Raw genomic sequence first — 25,636 nt, 5'->3', positions numbered from 1 at the left:
CTCTCAATGTTTACTAAAGGGACCAAGTGACATAAAGTGCTTAGCAGAGTGGCTGGCACATAGCTAGCACTCAGTACAGGTTCAGTAACAACAAGAGCAACAGTAACAACAACACAGCCAAAAGGAAGGAGTAGAGGAAGTCAAGATGATGCCTGTGCTTAGAACAGAGGATGCCAAGAGACCTCTTTTCTTTTGGGCTGGAAGCTGCTTTCACATTAGCTGGTCTTCTTTTCTTTGAAGTAACAGGGCCGCTTTATATAAACCACTGACCGTGATCATTAATAAATTAAAAATACTATTTTCATGTCTGGAGCAGTTGCTTAATTATTTATAGTCAATAAATCAAAACCTTGTAAGGTTAAAAATACAGACAGCTTTTGGCTAGAAACCTGACTTGTACGACTGTCTTCTGTAGAAAAGAAAACTGTTCACGTGGCTCTTTCCTGGATGTTCTTTGTCGTAGCGGTGTCGAAAATGTAAATTTGGGTCTCTGTGTCCTTATTGGCCTGAAGAGTTGTCAACATTATATTATTGGTAAAGGAACAGAACAAGCTGCAGAGGAATGTGTCAGCTTATTATTCTTTGAATAAAGTAGGAAAATTTTTTTTTTTTTTTTTAAGAAAACCCTTCACCTATGTGTCTGTATGTTTATTTACATATAAAGAAGTATTGAGGGAAACATACTGTTGTCTAAATGGGATAAGTTTCTGGTCAGTTAAGTGAAAATTGGGAAGAAACGGTTACTTTTTCCTTTGGAATCCTTTATTTTTTTGACATTTTATAAAGGCATATGCAATTTTTGTTAATTTTTTTAATGAAGACTTCAAATGGGTAAAGAAAGAACTGGGTCTCTATGTAAACAAAACAATTTGCAAGGATTTCTAGAATTTAGCTGTCTTGTTTTTATATTCTGAGAGTAATATAAATAATTTTCCCTAATATAAAGTTATTTCCCTCTAAAGCCAATAGATCATTCGTCAAGTGAGGACATTTCAAATGAAGCTTTTAAAAAATGAAATTTTTAAAGTGGTTATGCTAGAGACAAAAAAAAAAAAAAAGAGGGAGAGAGAAACGCCTCTTTAGACCTCTATGAAAAACGAGTTTTAAAACCTAAGGTTTTAATAGAAATGTAGTAAGTTATACTGGGTTCTGAATTAACAACAACAACAACAAAACCCTGAAAACAAAATAGTGTACTCAATAAAAATAACTTTCCATCCAGCCAAGCTTAGTGATACAGCGATAGAAATATACATGTATGAATCTGTTTCTAGATCACCTACCTAAGGGAATAAATCAAGATGCACTGAGTTCAGCTATTTTAATTTTACTATAGCTCCCACAGCAAGGAGCCGAGGAGCTGAAAACACTAGGAGAAACAGAAAACCGAAAGCTTCCTTCAGAAATTCTTCACAAATGGCCTGGAGCTGTGGCTCATGCCTGTAATCCCAGCACATTGGGGGGCTGAGGCGGGCGGATCACTTGAGGCCAGGAGTTTGAGATCAGCCTGGCCAGCATGGAGAAGAAACCCTGTCTCTACTAAAAATAAAAAATAAGTTAGCCGGGCATGGTGGCAGGTGCCTGTAATTCCAGCTATTGGAAAGGCTGAGGCAGGAGAATCACCTGAACTCAGGAGGCAGAGGTTGCAGTGAGCCAAGATCGTGCCACTGCCCTCCAGCCTGGGTGACAGAACGAGACTGTCTCAAGAAAAAAAAAGGAAATTCTTTACAAATGATAAATGACATATCCCACAATGGGTAAATTGTTCACTATATTATGGTGTATCCAAGGATACTATGGGTATCAGTGGAACATTCTTGGTAACATGTACCTTTTTTTTTTTTTTTTTTTTTGACGGAGTCTCCCTCTATTGCACAGGCTGGAGTGCAGTGGCACTATCTCAGCTCACTGCAGCCTCTGCCTCCTGGGTTCAAGTGATTCTCCTGCCTCAGCCTCCTGAGTAGCTGGTCCTACAGGTGTGTGCCACTGTGCCCAGCTAGTTTTTTTGTATTTTTAGTACAGACAGCGTTTCACTATATTGGCCAGGCTGGTCTTGAACTCCTGACCTCAAGATCCGCCCGCCTCGGCCTCCCAAAGTGCTGGGATTACAGGTGTGAACCACCGCACCTGGCCAACATGCACCAGTCTTGCCAAAGACCTGAACTTTACCATCTTTACTCTTTTTTCATCAAATTTGTTTGTAAAAACCATTTCCTCCCTGCCTCTTCCTTTCTCTCTATCCCGGTCACTCACCCTGTATGTTTGTATGTGTGCATATACCTGTAATAAAGCCGTGCATCACTTAATGACAGAGTTGCATTCTGAGAAATGTATTGTCAGATGGTTTTTTCGTTGTGTGAACATGATAGAGTGCACTTACACAAATCAAGATGGTAGAGCCTACTCCACACCTAGGCTATATGGTATGGCCTATTACTCGTAGGCTACAAACTGTATAGCATGTGACTGTACTGAATAACTGTAGGTGACTAGAATACTATGGTAACTATTTGTGTATCTAAACATAGAAAAGGTGCAGTAAAAACACAGTATTACAATCTTATGGGACTGCAGTTATATATGTGGTCCATCTTTTGCCAAAATGTCCTTAAGTGATGCATGACTGTGTGTGTGTGTGTGCATGTGTGTGTATGTGAGAAATTCAAAATGTGTGTATTGATATAAATTCATTAGGTGATTTAAAAAAATTGGTTTAGTCAAATTAAATTTTCAAATTGATTATCCTTCTTTAAATCGCATGTCCAACCAAGTACCGAAGAAAGACATGTTAATTTTCTGTAATGCATTCTCAATGATATAACATGATCCAAAATTCAGTTCGTTTAGATATTGTTAGCACTTTTAAAAACTTTTAAAAAATCATTTAAAACTTTTATTATGAAAGTGCTCAAAATACACACGAGGAAGAATCCACCCTCAAGCTTGTCTTAAGAAAACACTCATAGCTGATAATTCTATGGGTCAGCAATTGGGGCTGGACACCACTGAATGGTTCAGCTGATCTGAGCCATGCATGGCTGATCTTGTCTTGGTTCACTTTTGCATCTGCAGTCAGCTGTCAGGTCAGCTGGTCCTAACTGGGAAGGCTGATCTCTGTTCCACATTGTCTCCCGTCCTCCAGCAGTCTGGCCTGGACCTGCCCCCATGGTAGCGAACATGCTCACATGTTGTTCTCTGCTATCTTAGGTTTATTTAGCTCTGCTATCTTATGTTTATGAATAAAATTAGGTGTTATTTATGTATATACTTACAAGGATATAATGTTCTTCCTGAAGTTATCTAACTACTGTGCTTCCCCTTAAACTGAGCGGCAGCTTAGTAACATGCTTAAGAGCACACAGTCCAGAGCACATTTGCCTGAGGTTCATATTCTGTCTCTACCACTTACTACCTACATGATCTTGAGCAAGCTACTTACCCCCTCTATGCCTGAGTTTCCTCCTTGTCTGTAATGAGTAAAAGGGTTAATATACGTAAAACATTTGAAAGAATGCCCAGCACGTATTAAATATCATATAAGTATCAGCTATTATCAGTTTCCATATTGTTAGTATAGTTATATATTTAATGATTTGAAAGTTTTTAACAATTGGTTTTATAAGTATAATTAGCAGCTTTCATAATCACCATTAATTATTGTAGCCTTTTGCGCTTATCATTAAATATATATATTTATAATTTAACAGACTTGGTAGCATCTAAGCATTTAAATCACACTAGAAGATTTTTCACTCCATGTTGCATCTAGAATGATTATTTATATTTGAAAATTCAAGTTTAGATATTGAAGATAAATCTAAGTGCCATGCCTGGTTTGTATTACTGACCTTGTTATGCTGATTTGAAGATGGATGCTGGTAACCTGTATAATTACATGATCATTGATACACATAATTTTATGGTGTAAGAAATTACCTTGAAGTAAGAACTCTGTTATCTTGTCTTCCTAGGCTAAGTTCAAATACATTTGGATAAAAACTGGGACAAAGGTTGAATTTTGACATATATCTGTTCTGTGCTCTTTTAAGAAGCATTTTACATGATTTACCTTATTTAAGTTATTCAACCACCTCTTTGATTAGGAAACTTGCAAAGAAGAGTTAGTTCATTTGCTCAAGGACATACAACGTGTGACTGAGTCAAGATCCTAATTCTGGTTGTTTGGCTACAGAGCCCAGCTTTTCCTACCAAGCTCAGGGAGCCCTCCTCAGGTCCTGCCCAGCACAGGAGTTTGCTTGCTTTAGTCCAGTTCTTTCACAGTAGGCACTGTGTTTTCAGTTGATGGATGAACTGGCTCAGATTGAAAGTGATTTTCATAAGGTCACAGAACTAGCAAGTTTTGTAGGTGGGATTTATCTACCAGCCTGCTCTTGGCAAGGAGTGTGACTCTCTCTGTGGCCTCTGCTGTTGGGATGCTGTGTGTGATAAAATCCCTGCTTCTTTCTTTCCTGAACCCTTCCAGGAACTTCACCAGAACCTCACAGGCATATAGTGTTGACATGTTTATATAATTAAGAAATTTATCCATGTTAAAATTATACCCAGCATTTGCTTTAATTTAAATGTCTTGGTTTAGTGGTAAGATAACTATTTTCCCAGACATCTCTATTCTAATTGTATTTCTGCTAATGCAGATTGCTTTTTCATATTATTTGCTAATTATTTATTGATGTTTTGATGCTTTTTCTGGTTAATTAATCCAACAGATTCCTTAAGTTCCAGACTTTTGATAATTTATAAACTTGATACTGTATTGTTAGTTTAATGTGGAAGCCGTTTCATTTTCTCCACCTACTCACCTTGTTAAGTTTCGACAGTTCCTTCTTTTCTACCTTCTGATCAAGCAGTGAAAATTCCTGCATGACTCTGGTTTCCCACCCTAGTTGGGCTAATGACACATCCTTTGGCTTCTTCTTCAGGAATATGGGGGACGTTCAATCAGGAATGTTGACAGAACCCTTGGAGTCTTTTGAACTGTTTTATAGGACAAAGGATGACTTTAGCAAGCTTCTTCTGAGTACCACTAGCAAGTGTTTGAATGTGTCAAAGATAGACCTTTTAAATATTTAAGTTTGGCTTGCGTTTTATATATAAGCTAACTGTACAATGTCTTCTTAAGGCAAGTTATAATAGTTTAGCTGGTAGACTGTCACCAGATAGCTCTGATCTGCAGACCATACTGAATAGCACAGGCTTTTTTTCACACGTGGAAAGAAAAAAAAGATCTCTGAATCAACACTAATTTAGGGGAAAAATAAGCGGAAGCTTATATTGTGATGGCTTGTGTCATTCTGAGATTTATAACAAAAACGAGCCTGTTTCTAAAGATGTCAATCAATGAAAAACTTGACGTATGGGAAATTAAACAACCTCTTTAGAACATTCTAAATAGTCAGCCTGTCACTACTCGATTGTTGTATGTGTGGCTCATTTCCTGAGATACAGTCATTAGCGTCCTCAGATAGTTAAAAGGTTGTGTTTGCTTTACTCAGTGTTTGTTTTTTACTTACAAATTACAAAACTCACACCTAGTATTTTCCACCTAAGTCTTCCAAACTGAAGCAGTTTGTCTAAATGACACACTGTGATACAATTTAGTTCTCATTAAAGCTTCCCTTTTCTTATAAAAGGAGAGCACATTCTTGTTACTACGGAACCCCCAGGGTTTCCTTTCTGCAGTGAGCCTCTTCCGATGCTGCTTTGTCTCTTAGGATAACTGTGTTTCACAAGTCCCTTTTAAGATTGAGGGTCCTAAATCCATAAAGTTTACAGCCACTTCTGGTGGTTACTTATGTAACCATTGGTGAACTTAATGATCTGATTTGCGAGTTCTGTGAATCTCTTGTTATTCTTTCTGTGCTGAATGAAAGCAACTTAAAATATGACATACAACTGAACTGTGAAGTACTTGCTGGAGGAATAGGTCCAAGTTTGTATTGCTTGTAGTTCTCAAAATGCCCCAATACATAATGGGTGCTCAGATGAATCCTGCCATGGCTAAAAGGGACTAGTTAAGGTGAAATAATATATTTTTGTTCAGCTCAGCATTTCTATGAATAATAAAAATAGCCATTCAGTTGTGCTGTGAATCACTAAATTGACAATTGAATATCTTTTTGGTATTTAACATAAATGTCTTAAAGCAAAGGTTATATGCACATCTGAGGTATATGAGCTGTGCTTATTAATTTTGTAGCACCTAGATTGATGTGGAATTCCCTCAAGTAGAACAGAGTACCAGGAACTAAATGGCATGATTTGTAGAATGGTCCATGCCAGGATGATCCCATTAGCCCCTGTCCCTGGTGAGGGAGTGTATTAGTCCATTCTCACACTGCTGTGAAGAAATACCTGAGGCTCGGTATTTAAAGGAAAGAGGTTTAATTGACTCAATGCTCTGCGTGACCGGGAAGGACTCAGGAAACTTACAGTCCTGGCAGAAGGTGGAGCAAACACATCCTTCTTCACATGGTGGCAGGAGGGAGAAGTGCCCAGCAAAGGGGGAAAAGCCCCTTATAAAACCATCAGATTTCAGGAGAACTCACTCTCATGAGGGTAACCACCCCCATGATTCAGTTCACTCCCACTGGGCCCCTCCCACGACATGTGGGAGTTATAAGAACTACAATTCAAGATGTGATTTGGGTGGGGACACAGCCAAGCCATATCAGGGAGTAGAGAGATGTGCCGTTGGTTAGAGAGTTTTACTTCGGCTTCCTTGTGATACAGTGTTACTTCTTTTTGCTATCTCACTGTGTTTTCACTGGCATATCATGAATGGGGCAAAAGTTAGTACAACTAACAAATGGTCTCTTTCAGTAATTGTTGGGAATCCACAAGGAAGGCAAGAAGAGACAGGGCAAATAGAAAAGAAACTGTGTCATTTGGGAGAAGACAGAATTTTTGTTATTCATGTCTTATTCCCTAGTGGCTGCGAAATAAGTATTTCATGTTTGTAGGAGGGGCATAGAAGAGGCAATAGCTTAGGAAGGATGCATGATATCTGGTCTGCAGAATGTGAGTGCAACTTGGAGACTGATTTCATCAGACTGAAATGGGTACTAATAAGCATTTTTAGAGCACCTCCCTGCAGAGACTTTGTTCCCTTTGAGCCTGTCTCCCGTAGTTCATTTATTTCTCCCCAGACCTTCCTCTTCCCTATTTTAGGAAGTTTCTTGAGACATATTCTTTAGGAGCTGTGTCAGTACTGTCTGAGGGAGTTGGAGGAGGGGTGTAACCTGGTATTATGATAATCAGGGGATGAGATCAAAGTGTAAAGGACAAATTAAAAATGAAAAGCTTTCTAAGGAAGCAGAGCATAGTAGTTTTGATTATTGGGAGGAGTTGCATTATGGTCTTAAAGCATTTATGGGCTCTGATGGTTGCAACCAGAATTAACTGATTAATTGATTTTGCAAAATGCAATTGAGTTAGAATAGAAAATGTACATGCAGTACATACATACATGTGGTTAGAGGCATAGTGATACACATTTTTAATGAAAGCCTGGGTATGCGTGTGTAGGTAAATGTATATAGACACACATCGCTTTACACATGTATACTGGATGTAAAGAACAATATATTGGCCTGGCATGGTGGCTCACACCTGTAATCCCAGCACTTTGGGAGGCTGAGGCAAGTGGATCACCTGAGGTCAGGAGTTTGAGACCAGCCTGTCCAACATGGTGAAACCTTGTCACTACTAAAAATACAAAAATTAGCTGGCATGGTGGTGCGTGCTTGTAATCCCAGCTACTCGGGAGGATGAGGCACGAGCATCACTTGAACCCAGGAGGCGGAGGTTGCAGTGAGCTGAGATTGTGCCATTGCATTCACACCTGGGCAACAAGAGTGAAACTCGGTCTCGGAGTGGGGCAGCGGGGGAAATACAATATAGTATTTTGTACTATGAGTTACAGTCAAACTGTTTGAAAACTATTAGTCTTAGGAGTATTGCCTTTGGAGTTTGAAGGTAAGAAGTTTGCATTCCCCTTGGCCCTATCCGATGCTTTCACTTGTCCTCTGGTGGGTTCACCCTACTCTCTCTTTCTTCAGACCTTCATTGTTGTGAGGATTTAATTAGATAAAGTTCATGGAGCACCTGGCTTAGGCACCGGTGGCCCATTTTGCTCCCATACCCTCTCCCCTTCTCCTTAAGACGTGCAGATGTACGTGGTGATTCCACGTGCTGTGGCCTGCTGGCACCCCTTGTTTTCTCCTTTCCTTGAAGCCAGGTCTTTTCGGTATTCACAGCCTGGGTACAACCTTTCCATTCACCATGACTATGTGTGTCCACTTGCTTCCCGCTTTCCTTCTTCATTTTCTTCTGCAACGTTCTTTCATATTCATCGGGCTTGGCTTTTATAACTTACCCTTGGGTTAAGAAACCAGATTTTTTTTCATTCTTTTCTTTCAAATTTCCTCATCTACTGTTGAGGGAAAATGTATATTTGGGTACCAAGGATGCTATACTGCTTTTCTCTTTGCTATAACTTTAAGCCTGTGCTACTCAGTATGGTCAGCGGATCAGAGCTGGCCCACACATTGTTTCTGGTCCCTGATCAATTCAATACAGAAACTGAGAGCAAGTCTTTAGAAAATTTTTATAGGAATTTGACAGAATAATTTTATTTCTTTGAATAATAACAAATCTGGGGCTACCATGTTGTGTGTCTAAACAATTTCATTTTTCTAGCAATTCCTGTTTATTGTGTTTTATATAAATTGGTCTGAGATGCACTGGACTTTTAAAAAAAAACAACTGATTTTTCATTATAGATTGTTTGAGAAGTACTGCTCTAGTGAACTGAACTGTTCTAACTGGTTGTATCCGAATAGGTCAGATGAAGCACAAATAACCCCAAAAACGAGAGTCAGGAGATACACCTGCAGTGAGGGAACTTGTTAACATTTTGTTTGCCTCTTGTATTCTGAATCCACAAATTTAAAGGCATGGTCATACAAGAAAAAGGCAAAACAGCCCAAGGGAGGCAAAGACCAATAATCTGTGGCTTTTGCTAAAATTAAGAACTTTAGGCCGGGCACGGTGGCTCAAGCCTGTAATCCCAGCACTTTGGGAGGCCAAGACGGGCGGATCACAAGGTCAGGAGATCGAGACCATCCTGACTAACGTGGTGAAACCCCGTCTCTACTAAAAAAAAAACATACAAAAAAATTAGCCGGGCGTGATGGCAGGCGCCTGTAGTCCCAGCTACTCGGGAGGCTGAGGCAGGAGAATGGCGTGAACCCGGGAGGGGGAGCTTGCAGTGAGCTGAGATCCGGCCACTGCACTCCAGCCTGGGCAACAGAGCGAGACTCCGTCTCAAAAAAAAAAAAAAAAGAACTTTAAAAAGTGAATTTTGTAATAGCTTTAAAGTTCATAAAATGCTGCTTCTCTGTAAGCTAAAGTATTGAAGAATACATGTAGCTCTTCCTTCCTGCTGGATAATGGAAACTATTCTGTTTTTTGTTGTTTGCAAAGTTTCTCAAATACACTTGGAAGACAATTCATGTAGTTTTCTCAGCCTTGACAAATCTAGAGCCCCAAACACACCAATGCAAATTCTGATGATGGGTTAGAAAGGAATAACTAATTCTGTGTCATTATTACTGCTGTCACAAACAATGATGGAAGATAGTTTAATCAAAAGCATTTGCCAATGGCTATGATTAGCTAAATTTAATTCACCCAGAGATTTGAGAATGTGAACATTGCATGTTCTTATCAAAGAGTTTTCCTTTTTGGGGAAACCAAAATAATTATTCTTAAGAAGCGTCTAAGTCTGCATCTAAAGGCTGTCCCTTTTTGAAGCTGACTCCATCATGCAGAGCTCGTTTCATTTGCCTGCAATGCTATATTTTCTACTTATATACTAGTGACTTAAGGGTGTTTTGTTATCTGAACACAAACAGAATTTCTATGCTAATTTGAATTATGATTTTTTAAAAATTTACCCAGTTGGAATGCTTTTTGTAGGAGGAAAGAATTGAAGTAAGGAAGTAACTACAGAGGGAGACCCAATTACTCTTTGAAAATGCATTTCCTCAGTCAAAACATTTAAGCAGAAGGTGAAAATTAAACATTCAGCCATATAGGCGTAGCTTAAAAAACAGACTTAATAGTCTAAAATTGAATATAAATGCTTTGAATTCTGTAATTCTCTAAACATTGGTTGACTTTATACTTTTATAGCAGATAGGTGATAAAAACAAACAAACAAGCAACACTTCTCTCCCTGCTGCCAATTGTAACTTGACTGCAGGTTGCTGGACTTTCACGTTTGCTTCTGTAAACTCATTGGCACATAATAGTACATCACTGTTAGGAAACACGAGTGTGGATAGAAACGTCACCTTTTGTACTTCAAAGCTGTGGGTTAAGTCCTGATGGCCACACACTGAAATAAAGATAACCTTTCCCCAAAAACATAAGGGCAAGATTAATTGAGTTGAAGGTTTTGTGTTATCTCAGTACTAATGTTCTTCTCTCTTAAAGAAAGGAAACTTAAACATTTCCACTTAGGTGAATTATAGTAGGACCAGGAGAGTTGTGAGGTGAACAGGGGGAAATAGAAATAAATGGTAAAGAATTCCAGCTGGGCACAGTGGCTCACACCTGTAATCCTAACATTTGGGAGGGTGAAGCGGGAAGATTGCTTTAATCGTGGAGTTAGAGACCAGCCTGGGCAACATAGTAAGACTCCCTCTCTACAAAATAAAAAATTTTAAAAATGTACCCGGGTGTGGTAATGCCTACCTGTGATCCCAGCTACTCGGGAGGCTGAAAGAGGAGGATCACTTGAGCCCAGGAGGTCGTGGCTGCTATGAGCCATGATCCTCCCACTGCACTCCAACCTGGGGGACAGAGTGAGACCCTGTCTCCAAAAAAAAAGCCACATAATTTTAAAAAGCTATACATTTAGGAGGTTTGAGGAGCTAAAGTCATCATAATGAAAGTCAGGAGCATTTGCTGGGCTTGTGCTTTGTGGTGGGCTTTGTTCCACTTGCCTTGTATGCATTCGTGGTTAATTATCAGGCTGCATAGATACACCAGTTGGGAGACTGTAGAGGAAGGGAAAAAGGGAATCTTGCAGAGGAGTGTACCTCAGGGGAAGGTGCTCGGCAGAGACTTTTCCTCTCAAAGATCATGAGTGTTGAAATCTGAGTGCTGCTCAATTGATTTCCAGATCATTTGGGAGAGACTAGCCATGGGGGCAGGCCAGATAGAATTGCCTCCCGAGGACCTGAACCTCTGCAAGAGGAAGAGTGTGTGTAGAGTCTGCATTTCCACCAAAGTCCTGCCCCTGCACTTGAGAAGCCTTTCACGAATTTCACAAAATCACATGCTGAAAATAGCAGATCTAGGGCCGGGTGTAGTGTCTCATGCCTGTAATCCCAGCACTTTGAGAGGCCAAGGTGGGTGGATTACCTGAGGTAAGTAGTTCAAGACCAGCCTGACCAACATGGTGAAACCCAGTCTCTACTAAAAATATAAAAAATTAGCCAGGCATGGTGGCAGGCACCTATAATCCCAGCTACTCGGCAGGCTGAGGCAGGAGAATCGCTTGAACCCAGGAGACAGAGGGTGCAGTGAGCCGAGATCACGCCATTGCACTCCAGCCTGGGTGACAAGAGCAAAACTCCGTCTCTAAAAAAAAGAGAGAGAAAAAATAGCAGATCTTGTGAGAAGAATGGGGTTGGGGCTGACCCTTCCAAATCTATGCAGCTTTGTAGCTGGCGAGTGAACAAAAACAGTGACAAAGCTAATAAAAGTGCTGGCTCTCTGAACTCCACTCTGGCACAGACCCCGTGAACCCATCCTCAGCCCTGAACCTCAGACCCTGAACCCAAGGCCTCCACTTCTTCCCACTCTCCATAGAAGTCCTTGAAGTCATTCTCTTCTGATAGAGACTGCTTGCTGTCAACTTAAAAATGTGATCAGAGATTTGTCTTCTTCATCAGTCCTTTTCTTTTTTGTCCTTTGGAAACACAGAGGAAGGGCGCAGAGGCTGCACAGTTCTTCACTCGTTCTTACAGTTTCGGAGACAGCTTAGGAATGGAAAGAGGAATGACACCACCAAAGCCCCTTCTTGCCACTCCTTGCATTGAGGAAAGACGCTTCTGTAAGATCTTTAGCTTTGTTTAAAAGACATCATGTACTGATAAAGCTTTCCCTTTATTTGAGAGAACAGTTGCCCCTGATCACTTCACAATGTTAATGTCCTGCAAAAAATTGCACATAAACCAAGAGGACTTGTGTGTCATAGGAATGTCACTCCCCATCTAGTAATCCTATGTGAGCTAATTTGCATTACAGAAGCATACCTCAAAGCAAAATAGACTATTCTAAGTCAAACAGGGAAAAAAGGAAGAGAAAGGACTTTAAAAGCTAGGATCACTTGAATTTCACCTGGATCTCAACATAAAAATTCTTGTGTACTTTAGACACAAGAGTGTAAAAGCATTTCATGCTGGAATGGAGCACAGTGGATGAAACATTGGAGGCAGGCTGTGTAGCTAGAAGAATAGCAGTTTTGGAAAACTGAGTGATTTCCTAGACAGTAATGGTAGAAAGGTACCAGTTGATGTAAATAGGTGAAAGGAGACTCCTCTGAGTGCTTCACAGGATGTGGGCAACACTTATTTTGCCATCCTGTGTATATTACCATGCTTTCCACCCTGGTTGCCCAAGCTTAAGTGATGGGAACAATGAGAGAAACAATCTTCTTGGCAATATGGCCATACTCAAGGTTTTGTTCATTCAGACGTGACCTCAAGAACATGGCATGCCTCAGCCCCACTAGTAATAATATATGTGGTAACTGTTGTAGCTAACAGAGCCCCCAGTGATAGAATCTGGCATAAATCAGCTTTTATTTTACTAAGAGCAGAAAAAAACAATCTGTAACTCATATACACCAATGTCCTACTCTGGATTTGTGATGGGGTTCATCAACCCTACATGTTTCAAAGATTTTTTACATTTGTAAGCAATAACCTGAATTATGTCAGTGATACGCTCTTGTCACTTGTTCTTTCTCTGCCCCAACTCTTTCTTAAATCACAGTTAAAGTTCTTCCTTAATGCTGAAGTGTATTTCATAGGTAAGTTATATTTCATAGATAGGTTCGCTTGTGACTTGGCTTTTGTATTTCTAGGTGCATAACATTCATTGCTTGAAAAATTGCTCTGTTTCAAAATAGCTACTATAATTTCCCTTCACTGCTTTGAAAGGGTGTTTCTTTTTTTTTTTCATATATGTTCAAAAAGCACATGAAGAAACTTGGGGTTACTGGAGTGTGGCAGAATGAGTAATGGGCTGGAAACTCAGAAGCTCAAAGTTCTGGTTTTGCCACTAACTCATCCTAAAACCTAGATAAACTGCTTCTAATCTGTCTGTGACCCTGTTCCTGTTTATCATAAATGGTGTTAAATCTGGCTCACCTCAGAGCTGTAAAGGTAGCAACCATAAGAAAGCATATGATAATATAGATCCTTTAACAACGGCCTCTTAATCTGTGAAAGATATCTACATCTGTATTTTCCATTTGATACTTACAGTCATTCTTTGGGAATTACTATAAAAGGGTGGTCTTCCGGTTTTGCTGTTTAGGCAATCACAGCATGTAAACAAGACAGAAATTCCATACATTTTCTAGTACTGTGGATGTATGTGTTTCCTGATCTGTGTGGGTAGACAATAAACACATATGAACATATATACACACCTTAAACATTATGATCCACAGTGAGGGTACCCATCTGTGTCATATTTTTATTTTTTTCATTTTTATACTCCAAGTTCTGGTGTACTTCCTCCTTAGAATTTCAATACATTTTTTCCTCTGTGCTGAAGCAGACCTATGACAACCTATTTTCCCTTTTATGTTTGAACATTTTGCTTTTATCTTTTACTATGTGAAATATGAAATTCTTATGGGGAAGGCCCAAGTGCTTGGGATCTGGAAAGCTTGAATCCATCTGGAAGCTCCTCAACACTCCCGGGTAGGTTAGGGCCATTGCGTCAAGATCCAAAGAGCTCATAAGACTTCTTAGAATGATTGTCCTCCAGTTGGGGCAGTGATTGTCTAAGTCATCACCTTGTTGTGAGAACACCTCCACTGTCAACGAGAAGTCAGTTGTTCCAGCGATGGAGGTGGGTACTGGCGCTGAATTACATTGACAGCAGGGAACATGATGGGGCCAGTATCATGACCCTGATTCACAGCCCACCTAATCTTTTGTCTTTCTCTAGGTTATACAAAGTGATTACTGAGTAATGCTAACATGATGGGACAGTGCTGTTTGGTAGAACTTTCTGCTGGGTGGAGATGCTCTGTATCTGTGCTGCCCAGTGTGGTAGCTACTTGTCACGTGTGGCTATTGAGCACGTGAAACACGGTTGGTGTGAATGAGGACATGCATTTTAAATAAGGAATTTCAATTTTTAATTTAATTAATCGCCTGTGACTCCTGACTGCTAGAATAAGGCGAGTCTACAAACATTTTGCTACATTTCTGTTATTTAGAAGTCAAATTACAGTAACATCCAGGGAATTTTCCATTAATATTATGTGCGCTCTTGAGAACACATGGGGGATGATAGGAGGAGGAGGAGGTGATAAATGAAATAGGAATGAAAGAAATGGCAGTTTCAGTAAGACATGGAATTGCAGGGCCAACCCATGTAAATGATGGTGGGTTTTCAGAGATAACCAGAAAGTAGTGTTTCAGGGTATGACTCTCCTTGATTTTGTTTTTGCAGGTTCTTTCATGCTGGTGAATGCCTCTGGGAGACCTGAGGGGCAGAGAGCCCACCTGCTCTTACCCCAGCTTAAAGAAAATGACACCCACTGCATCGACTTTCACTATTTTGTGTCCAGCAAGAGTAATTCTCCTCCAGGGTTACTCAATGTCTACGTGAAGGTCAATAACGGGCCACTGGGGAATCCTATCTGGAATATATCTGGAGACCCAACACGTACATGGAACAGGGCCGAACTGGCCATTAGTACTTTCTGGCCTAACTTTTATCAGGTATGTGCTTTCTTTTTATTACCTATTTTGAAGCATCCTCTAATTTCTAAAAATATAAATTATTGTTATATCATTATAATCAGAAAAGGTTGGTGTATTTTTGTTGTCAAGGTTGTGGAGAAAGAGGAACTCTCATCCTACACTGTTGGTGGGATTGTAAATTAGTTCAGCCCCTTTGTAAAGCAGCTTGGATACTTCTCAAAGAGCTGAATAGAGACTTACTGTTCAACCCAGCAATCCCATTACTGGGTATACACCCAAAGGAAAATAAATTACATGAGTTCAGGTGTTTTTTGGTAGAATGTTTATCACAGCACAATTCATGATAGCAAAGACATGGAATCCACCTAGGTGTCCATCAGTGGTGGACTGGTACATACACACCATGGAATACTGTGCAGCCATAAAAAAGAATGAAATCGTGTCTTTAGCAGCAACCGGAAGCCATTATCCCAAGCGAATTAATGCAAAAACAGAAAACCAAATGCTGCATGCTTTTACTTATAAGTAGGAGCTAAGCTTTGGGTACACATGAACATAAAGATGGGAGCAGTAGACACTAGAGAATACAAAAAGGGGGAGGGGAGCAAGGGTGGAAAAACTAACTTTGGGGTACTGTGCTCACAACCTGGGTGACAGGATTAATCATACCTCCAAACCTCAGAGTCATGCAATTTACCCAGGTAACAAACCTGGGTAAAAATAAACAGTATTGAGAATACTCAATTAATTGCCGACTATGAGGAGGAATAAAGAGGATTGCAATATTTTGCTTTTCTCTTTCTTTAATTCCTTTGGCTCAGACAGGAGCCAGCTGGAACATGCATCTAAGATAATTTTTGATGTTTAATTGAGATGCTTGTTCCTCCTGAATCTGCAATTTAAATAAATAAATAAATAAATTTTTATAACAATGTAAGAAAATCCTATACTATTTGATAAGGAGTGTCTTGAGGCTTTGTCAAATTAGTAAAAATTACAATTCAAAATTTGTTTATGCCTGGCATGTATTGTTTTAAGAAAATAAAAGTCACTTGTAGCAGGGCAAGAAGTGCTATCTACGGGGTTTGCAAATATATTTTCTTTTCTTTTTTTGTTTTTCCGACGGGGACTCGCCCCATCACCCAGGCTGGAGTACAGTGTTGTGGGCTCAAGTGATTCTCCCATCTCAGCCTCCCAAGTAGCTGGAAGTACAGACATATGCCACCATGTTGGGCTAATTTAAAAAAAATTTTTCTGTAGAGACAGGGCCTTGCTATGTTGCCCAGGCTGGTCTCAAACTCCTGGTCTTCAGTGATCCTGCCACCCCAGCCTCCCAAAGTGCTAGAATTACAGGCATGAGCCATTGTACCCAGCTGGATATTTTATTTTCTATATTAAGTAGGCCATGTGTGACACAGAAGGGCATAGCACCTGAGTCTAAAAGAAGATGCCCTCTGCAAATGGGTTTCAGGAGTAAATGAGTCATAAGAGATGAGCCCTGTGGAGATGAGCCAGTGAGGGGCAGGTCCTTGCCTCTACCCACGTAAGCAACAGGAAGAAAATAACAGATGTAAATGGATTCCTTGTCACAGAGGCACTGCCACAAGGCCTGTCCTGTTATTTTGGGGGCTCTGTGGAGACCCGCAGTAACTGTTTTGAGTTCCTGTTTAAAGTAACTGAAGGGCAGAGGCCCATGGGCAGTTCAGAAGTGGTACCAAACCAGTTCTGACGTCACGTCCTGTCTGCCCTTCTGTTGGGGATGCCTGTGACACAAGAGCATCCTAACTTGGGATCAAAGTGGGAAATTAGTGACAGTGGGCATTTGGAGAGCTTTTTCTTTTCTGTCCACAGCATCTTTTAAAACTAACAGTATTGAGAATACTCAGTTAATTGCCGACTACGAGGAGGAATAAAGAGGATTGCAATATTTTGCTTTTCTCTTTCTTTAATTCCTTCGGCTCAGACAGGAGCCAGCTGGAACATGCATCTAAGATCATTTTTCATGTTTAATTGAGGTGCTTGGTTAGACATAGGGAAGGGAAAGCTAGGGCTTTCCAGGGCTGCTTGTCTTCAAAATGGGCATGAACAGCATCCAGTAATCCATTCTGCAGGTTCGGTGTTTATGAGTTAAGATCCATCAACCCCAATTTCTCTCCCCCTGGATTGATGAATAAATGGGCTGTAAACTTCTTGCTTAATTTATCTTTGTAGGCATATACCTATAACCATTTCTAGGATTTAGTGAGTGACAAGTAAATGTGTTCTTTTTTAATGGAAATGAAGAGATAGGGGAAACTCTGTTAGTGCATGTGTACATTGTTAAGATCTTTTTAGAGTATGTACTTTGGCAATAAGTTTTAAAATTGTTAAAAAAATTAGATATGCTTAAATCTAGCAATCCACTAGTAGGAATTTATCCTAAAGAAGTAATGAAGAGTGACTGCAAATAATTAACTACTGGGATATTCATAGCAGCTTATTTATAGTAAAGAAAAATCAGAAACAGTATTTTTCCAACCATAGAGGATTTGTTAATTTATGCTATCTCAATACAAAAATTTATTTTGCAGCCATTAAGAATAATGTTAGGGAAGAAAATTTAATGATGCATTTAAGGTTATGTTGTTAAATGGATTAAACAGGTATAAAGCGATACATTAAATTCTATTTTTAAATTTAAAAAAATCTAATAAAGACTGAAATATATCTTGAAATAAATACATAAGAAAGTGGTATCTCGGCTGTGCACAGTGGCTCAAGCCTGTAATCCCAGCACTTTGGGAGGCTGAAGTGGGAGGATCACCTGAGTCCAGGAGTTCAAGACCAGCCTAGGCAACATGGCAAGATCCAGTGTCCACAAAAAAAAAAAAAAAAATTAGCAGGATGTGGTGGCGTACACCTGTAGTTGCAGCTACTCAGGATGCTGAAGCTGGAAGATCGCTTGAGCCTGGGAGGTCTAGGCTTTAGTGAGCCATGGTCGTGCCACTGTACTCCAGCCTGGGTGATAGATGAGACCTTGTCTCAAGAAAAAAAAAATAATAATAAGGAAAAAAGTAGAATCTCTCTAGCTAGTGGGATAACAGGTAAACTTTTTTTTTGTTTGTTTTGCGATTGGTTTTATTCTCAGTTTTCCCCAACGTACATGTACTGTTGTTATTTATAAAACAAAAAGTAAAAATTTGTTTTTCCTTCAGAAGGAAAATATCCTATTTAATAAAACACGTTCTTTTTATATAAATGTACTAGTGACCAATCAGTAGTTTAAAGCCTGTGGCCTCTGGCACAAAACTTAGGAAATGTGTTTCATAGGGTTAAAAAACAAGTGGGTGACCGGGCGCAGTGGCTCGTGCCTTTAGTCCTAGCACTTTGGGAGGCTGAGGCAGGTAGGCAGGTGGATTGCTTGAGGTCAGGAGTTCAGGACCAGCCTGGTCAACATGGTGAAACCGCATCTCTACTAAAAATACAAAAATTAGCCGGGCGTGGTGGTGCATGCCTGTGGTCCCAGCCACTTGGGAGACTGAGGCACAAGAATCCCTTGAACCAGGGAGGCGGAGGTTGCAGTGAGCTGAGATTGTGCCACTGCACTCCAGCCTAGGAGACAGAACGAGACCTTGTTTCAACAATAACAATAAAAGGCCACCAGTAGAAGTGGCTTTGGCCAACCTAGGCCTCCAGAGGTTTTTGTATGGTGGCCTAGGCTGAGAAGTTGAATGTGATTGAAAACCTTCTTTGAGAGGAACCTTTCCCCAAGTAGGGAAGACAGGGATCTTGAGTGTTCCCACTGCCCCTCTGGGACCTTTTCTAGGTTCTTCCTCAGTGTCCGATTGTCTGCTGTGGTTGTCTCAAGATTGTCTCAAGAAAAAGAAATCATAATAAGGAAAAAAGAAAGTAGAATCTCTGTAGCTAGTGGGATAATAGGTAAACTTTTTTTTTTTTTTTTTTTTTTTGAGGCCAGTGGACCACACTCCTAGTTGAGATCAGAAGGTATGTCCTGCTCATCTTTTCGCTGAGTTTCTTCTCTTGGGCCTTAGCAGCGTCCACACAAAACTTCTAGAATGGGCTCTCTTGAGACCATCACAGCCTCCAGAGCCACAGTGTGCTGGTTTAGCATGGCCTTGGCTGCAGTCAGACGTGGAATTTCTGTTTTGTCTTTTATACCCCTAGCTCAGTCAGCTGCATTAAAGGAATGATGTGGTTTATGAACAGTCTTGGAAGAGCAGACTTTATAAAGGAACTATCAGACTACATTGAGAGTCAGATGGTCCTATATATTTCAGGTCATTGTCATTTTCAGTGAATTCTTATTTTCTTGAGCACCTTTGGATAAAATATTTCGCCTTCCCAATTGTGAACTTCTGCTCCTTTTTAAAGCCCTCTCACTTTTCACTGTGATCTCTCACGCTTTACTGAAAGGTAAATGATTTGGCAAATTAAGTTAGAAGTTTATTCTCATAACTTTTTGATTCACTTTTGAATGTATTGCTTCATTGATATCTTAGTCTGCTGTGCTGCAGTAACAAAATACCACAGGACTGTATGGCTTAAACAACAGACCATATTTCTCACATTTCGTGAGTTTGAGAATTCCAAGATCAGGGTGCCAGCATTGTCAGATTCTGGTGAAAGCTCTCTTCCTGGTTTGCAGATGGTCATCTTCCTTCTGTGTCCTCACAGGGTTGGCGGGAGGTCAGGGAAGCAAGAGCTCTCACACCTTTTCTTATAAAGGTCTCCTCCCATCATGAGGGCTCCCCTCTCCTGACCCCATCACCTCCCCAAGGCCCACCTCCTAATATCACCACATTTGGGACTAGGGTTTCAGCGTGAACTTGGGGAGTACACAAACATTCAGTTCATAGCACTGATAGATTCATTAGGAATAGCTTCATACTTTGAATTTAAAGATGGATTTGTAGAGATTCTTTAATACAGTGTTGCCAAGCTTTTATTTTTATTTTTGTTGGGAAAATTGTTTTTATTTTAAAATGGAAATAGAATCTACAGGAAAAGCTTGTGCTTTCCTTTTTTTCTTCGCATAAACAATAATAATGCAATTCAGGTCAAAGCACAAGGCAGAAACTTGAGAAAAGAACAGTTCTTACAAGTATGTGGTCTTCTTTTCAGATATCCATGAAAATGTTTAACGACTAGATGGCTAGGTACCTACAGAAAGCTCCAAGACAATCATCTGGCCTTATAGTTTCGACAGGACTATTTTGAATCTTAGATTTATCAGTCACTCCTTTCCCATTCTACTTGTTCTAAGAATTAAGTATATAATTAAAAAACCCACATCCTGATTTTAAATCTCCACTCTCCCAAAAACCTGTTTGAGGAAACAAAAATGGGGAAGAAGAAGATCAGAGCAAAAATATTGTTAACACTGGCCGTCCTTATGCAGGTGGGCTACTACCGACTCCTGATGAATATCTGTAAAGGGTGTAGAGCTACTGAAAACCCACATGTGTGTTTAATTCCTGAGCACTCCCACCAAGCATCAGCCTTGGAATTCTTAAAGACAGAGTTAAGGTAGCACTTCCTTATTATTTCCCCTTTATCTGCTGGGCAGTAAACAAATTGAAATCATTACCCTAATAGCAATATAAACTATTAGGTAAATGGCACATTGTAGATGCAGCAAGAGAGATGTCAGCAGGAAACTTACCAAACGCTGAACTGCAGGCCTTAAAATCACTACGTAAGATGTGAATGAGGTTTCCCAGTTGGAATAAGAAGGACAGGCCATATTCACAGATATAAGGTAAAAGGAAGACACCCACCAAATCCAGTTTTCACCCCTGGTCTAAGTAAGGTGTCAGCCTAATTAGAGATGGTCAGAGGAAAAGCCCAGACAAAAAACAAACAAACGAAAAACAAGCTGTGAAGTTGAACCAGAGGAGGGACTTCCTTGGGCTGCAGATCCAGTCCCCAGCCCATGGGGCCTGCACACCTGTACCGAGGAGATGCCTGTTGTAGTCTGATGCTCTTAGAAATTCAAGTCATGCAAGATCCTGTCTGCTTTTGATATAATTTCCCATATAGATTTCTTTATAAGAAGTTCTGTATTGGCCTGAAGATGTGACTCTGGTTTTTGACTATTATATTTCTGATTCCAAAATATAAAATATATATTTTCCAGGCCAGACGTGGTGGCTCATGCCTGTAATCCCATCTCTTTGGGAGGCCGAGGCAGGCAGATGACAAGGTCAAGAGATGGAGACCATCCTGGCTAACATGGTGAAACCCCATCTCTACTAAAAAATACAAAAAATTAGACGGGCATGGTTGGAGGCACCTGTAGTCCCAGCTACTCAGGAGGCTGAGACAGGAGAATGGCTTGAACCTGGCAGGCGGAGCTTGCAGTGAGCCAAGATTGCGCCACTGCACTCCAGCCTGGGGGACAGAGCAAGACTCTGTCCATATATATATATGTATATATGTTTTTTTTTCCCAGTATTGTGTGTGCATAGATGCATGTGTGTAACATTTTCTTATGTGAACATGGTGCATAAAAGTCAATATCCAAGTGATACATGTTCAGGCTGTTTCTAGGCCTGAAAGGTGAAGACAAGATAATAGGATATGGGTGTCTAAACGAGGTGACACCTTTGAGAAACCCTCTCTCAGGGTACAGGAAGTCAGCTTCCTCTAGACAGCACCTCTACAATTTATTACCTAGGCTGCAGGATATATTCTAGAATTTCAAAATATTAATATAAGGTTCATGTATACTTGAAATATTTGTGTTAAAATACTTCATATAGTACTTTATTTCTGTAAGCAAATTTCACACTAGTAAGTAGTTTTGATATGAGTGAAAATTGATTAATGAATTCTTTTAAAGGAATTTCATATTATAAATTGTTTGCACATGGGCAGCATCAGAAGACGTAAGAGAACATATACTTTGTGTTACGAAGAATGGGATTTGGATATCAGCCCTGCTTACTCAGAAGCTTGGGCAACTGATTTAAACTTTATGAGACTCACTTTCCTAATTACAGCGGGGTGGGAGGTAGTAATTAGGGGTAATTAGGGGCTGAAGATGAAAAGCACATTGGGGATACGCTAGCCTCTTAAAAAGTGGTGGCAGTTTGTTGAACCACTGTTAAGATTAAGATTTGTGGAAGATGGTAAAAAGGGAACCAGTTAGTAGTTGAGTGCTTTCTCCCTGCTAAGGCGCTTCTTAAATGTGTTCAGTGGAATGTCAAAAGGTGTTAAATGAAAAAGTGTTCCAGGAACAAATCCTTTTGTGAAACACTGCATGAGACAGAGTGAACCAAGTTCCCTTTTGTCAGAACATTTCAGAACTGCTCTCATACAGAACTGCAAGGTGAGGTTTTATGAGGGTCCATGGAATTCTCCCTTCCCTGGACTTGTTTGACTGCATCTCAAGGGCCAGGTGCCCTGGGTTGCATTCAGGGACCGCTGTGTTGGGCTCTTCAGTTGGCTATTGCCCATGACCTCCTGGGCCTTCTTCCAGAACATCCATTTCTTGCTTTGCTTTGGCTACAAAGTACTGAGTTAATTTTCATCTTGATCAGCATCTGAACTTCGCAATTGTTGGACTAAGGGAAGTTTTCAGTCAATCTAGACACAAGTGTCCTGTGTACTTTTGATAAACAGAATAGGTCTTTTGGGGCATCTCTTACTTTCACAGTTTTTTCCTCTAGGTTTAATATTAACATTGCTAGACATTTATAGAGTTTTGAAAAGTTTCTCAGCAGAGAAAAGTGTTCTTGCCACCGTAGTCATTTTATGTAGTTTTTACTATTTATGGTAGAATAGTATGCTACAGGTACACATCGCAGTGGTAACCTGCATGGAATACAGCTAATTGCAGGTTAATTACTGTTCCTTAAAACATAAATTGCCAAGTATTTGGTGATTAACACATATTTAATTCCTTAATTAATGTTTTTCCTAATTGCTTTTGTGTGGACCTGCCCTCCCGTGGTTGGGAAGCAGTGGGGAAGGGCAAGTACCTGCCATCCTCAGGGCACCTGCCTCCTTTGATTCAGACATTGATTTTCTTGCCATTTGAAGAATAGTATTTTCCTCATGCGTTCACCCTTTTGCTTTATTGTGCTGATTAAAAAGAAAGAACTGCTTTGTTCTGCACCCCCGCCTCCTGTTTCCCACCCCTACACCCTGAGGCAAGGGAGCCAGCCACTGATTTCTTCATATTCTAATCATGCATGCACCCCAGGAGCCTCAGCTTCCACCCAGAATTTCAGCCTTCCTCTCTGCTTTCAGAAGACAGTGATTCTGAGCCCAGTCAGAGGCCAGGGAGGCAGTGATCTTTAATGTAAATGGTTGTTTTAAAAAGAGAAACAATGCAAAGGTAGCTGAAAATCTCCCTCCCCCATGGCTGTCCATAAAGAAGTGGGGCTGGGGAGGGTGGGCAAGGACTATAGGGAGTGGGAGGATAAAGTCATCAAATATGAGAGCCTTGCTAGTTCACGAGAGTCTCGCTGGTTCACGAGAGCCTCCTTGTTAAAACAAATGCCTTAGATATACTGAAGGGTCCTGGGAGAAGATTAGGAGTGGGTTCAGCTGGGCCCTGCTCGGAATTCTTTGTGCAGCAAGGACTCAAAGGAGCTTGTACTGGGGAGAGGGGTACTAAACCAAGATACACCCTTGTCAGTCTGACGTCTCTCCTGGGAAATGAGGAGTTGAGGGAATAGGGATGACTTGATCTGACTTATCTTTTCACATTTTGCTGCGAACTGTATTCCCCTGCACAGCTAGCTGTGTGCCTGTTTCTTTGCTGTATTTGCCTTCAGCCCACTGATTTTACTACAAAGCCATGTAAAGCCACAGCTAAGTGACAACAGGCCCGCATACATTTGCTGCCTAGAGACAGTGTTTTAGAATTGAATTGGTGAGTCTTTTCTTTTTTCTTTCTTTCTTTTTTTTTTTTTTTTTTTTTTTTTTTGAGACAGAGTCTCGCTCTGTCGCCCAGGCTGGGGTGCAGTGGCTTGATCTCAGCTCACTGCAACCTCCACCTCCTGGGTTCACGCTATTCTCCTGCCTCAGCCTCCTGAGTAGCTGGGACTACAGGTGGCCACCACCACGCCCGGCTAATTTTTTGTTAGAGATGGGGTTTCACCGTGTTAGCCAGGATGGTCTTGATTTACTGAGCTCGTGATCCAACTACCTCGGCCTCCCAAAGTGCTGGGATTACAGGTGTGAGCCACTGCACCTGGCCGGTGAGTCTTTTATAGATTGTGTTCCACAAACCCAGGGAATGTTAGGAGGCATTAGTTGACCAAATGGAAAGAAGCACTGGGTTAAACACTGCTTCCATTCTGCCGGCCATTCGGAGGCTAGGAGTGGTTTTGAATCTCTAGGAAGGACGCATGGTGAGTGTGGGTGCATAGCTGGAGCCAGAATTTGGGCTTTGCAGAGTATTTCTTGAGTCTAGTGTTCCCTGAAGTACACTTGGGAAATACTGATATGTGCCAGTTGAAAAATAGAACATACTTTGACTCCATAAATTCCTTGGCTATGGCCCTTATTCCAAGTGCAAGACAATTGAATTGCTTCATGCCTCTAGAGGATGTGGGGAATTTGCTGTGGCAGTGAAATATCACTTTCTCAAGCAGGAAAGCTAGTCTAGTAGGTGCCCCAATACTCTGCATTTTGTGCTTAAAAAAGACAATATGTTTCAAGAACCCACTGGGGACACAGTCGGTTGTCAGTTTAATATTGACTTAGAACGGTATTTAGGAAGTAGAACAATTTGCATGATGTTTTTTCATCCTCAAAGATCTTATTTTTGATTATTTTTTAAAACTTGCCACATCTCTAAATTTCATTCTCAACTTGTACTTCTTATGTGATGATAAAGGATAAGTACTTCTCTTGTTTACCATCTTAATCTCTGCATGGTCTGCTGCTATATGCATATCAGTCCTGTTCTTTATGACTTCTAAGTCATGTTTTTTTCCTCTACCTTAATTTCTGTGCATGGCCTCTTGAATGAGTATATGACCTATGATTATATCATACTTTAAAGGGAAGGAGGAAACAAAAGTGAGGATGGTTGTGTTATTGGTAGGAAAAACAGGTGAAGACATTTAAAAATAACATTGCAAGCACTAATAATTAGCTCCATTGCAAATTTGGCTGTCTTTTGAGTGCCTTTACCTTTCCCAAAGTAGATTTTTATTTTATTTTCTGATAACATGTCAATACAAATACAAATGCTTGAATATTTTGCTCATGATTCTTAATGTGACATGTTTTGTGGTTTTGCCTGGACTCTTTAATATTACAGAAACTTTACTGTATATGTTCTATTTTTATGTAACTCATTTGACACAAACAAGATAAAGTTTTTGTAAATGGGTGTGACCCACCTTTGCATTTCATTTGAATCAAAACCAGAAGGATAGACTAGGTAATGTGCGGGAGGACCAATGTTTAATCCCCTTTGTTCTAGGGAACTGACTGATGACTTCCACCAGCACATTTTCCTGGGTGAGTATCTGTGTTGGTAAGCAAATCCCCTTTCTTTGCTTACACATAGCAAGGAAAAGTGGCAGCATGGAAAGCTAATTTTGCTCTTCACTGAAGCAGGGAGGATCAGGGAG

General features: G+C 40.4%; 1 protein-coding gene across 3 annotated transcripts in view; it reads left to right on the top strand.

Annotated features, from left to right (window-relative positions):
• The window catches only part of PTPRM (protein tyrosine phosphatase receptor type M), an 848,823-nt gene that overhangs the window by 322,324 nt on the left and 500,863 nt on the right, over positions 1 to 25,636 (top strand). For all 3 annotated transcript variants that reach the window (XM_030925938.1, XM_030925937.1, XM_030925936.1), the window contains exon 3: positions 14,788 to 15,059. In XM_030925938.1, coding sequence (XP_030781798.1) covers positions 14,788 to 15,059 — 272 coding nt within the window. The remainder of the gene's footprint in view (positions 1 to 14,787; positions 15,060 to 25,636) is intronic.

Source organism: Rhinopithecus roxellana, chromosome 21 (assembly GCF_007565055.1).
Source record: "Rhinopithecus roxellana isolate Shanxi Qingling chromosome 21, ASM756505v1, whole genome shotgun sequence".
Taxonomy (NCBI): domain Eukaryota; kingdom Metazoa; phylum Chordata; class Mammalia; order Primates; family Cercopithecidae; genus Rhinopithecus; species Rhinopithecus roxellana.
The sequence above is the reverse complement of the archived record's forward strand: the minus strand, read 5'-3'. Positions and strand labels throughout refer to the sequence as shown.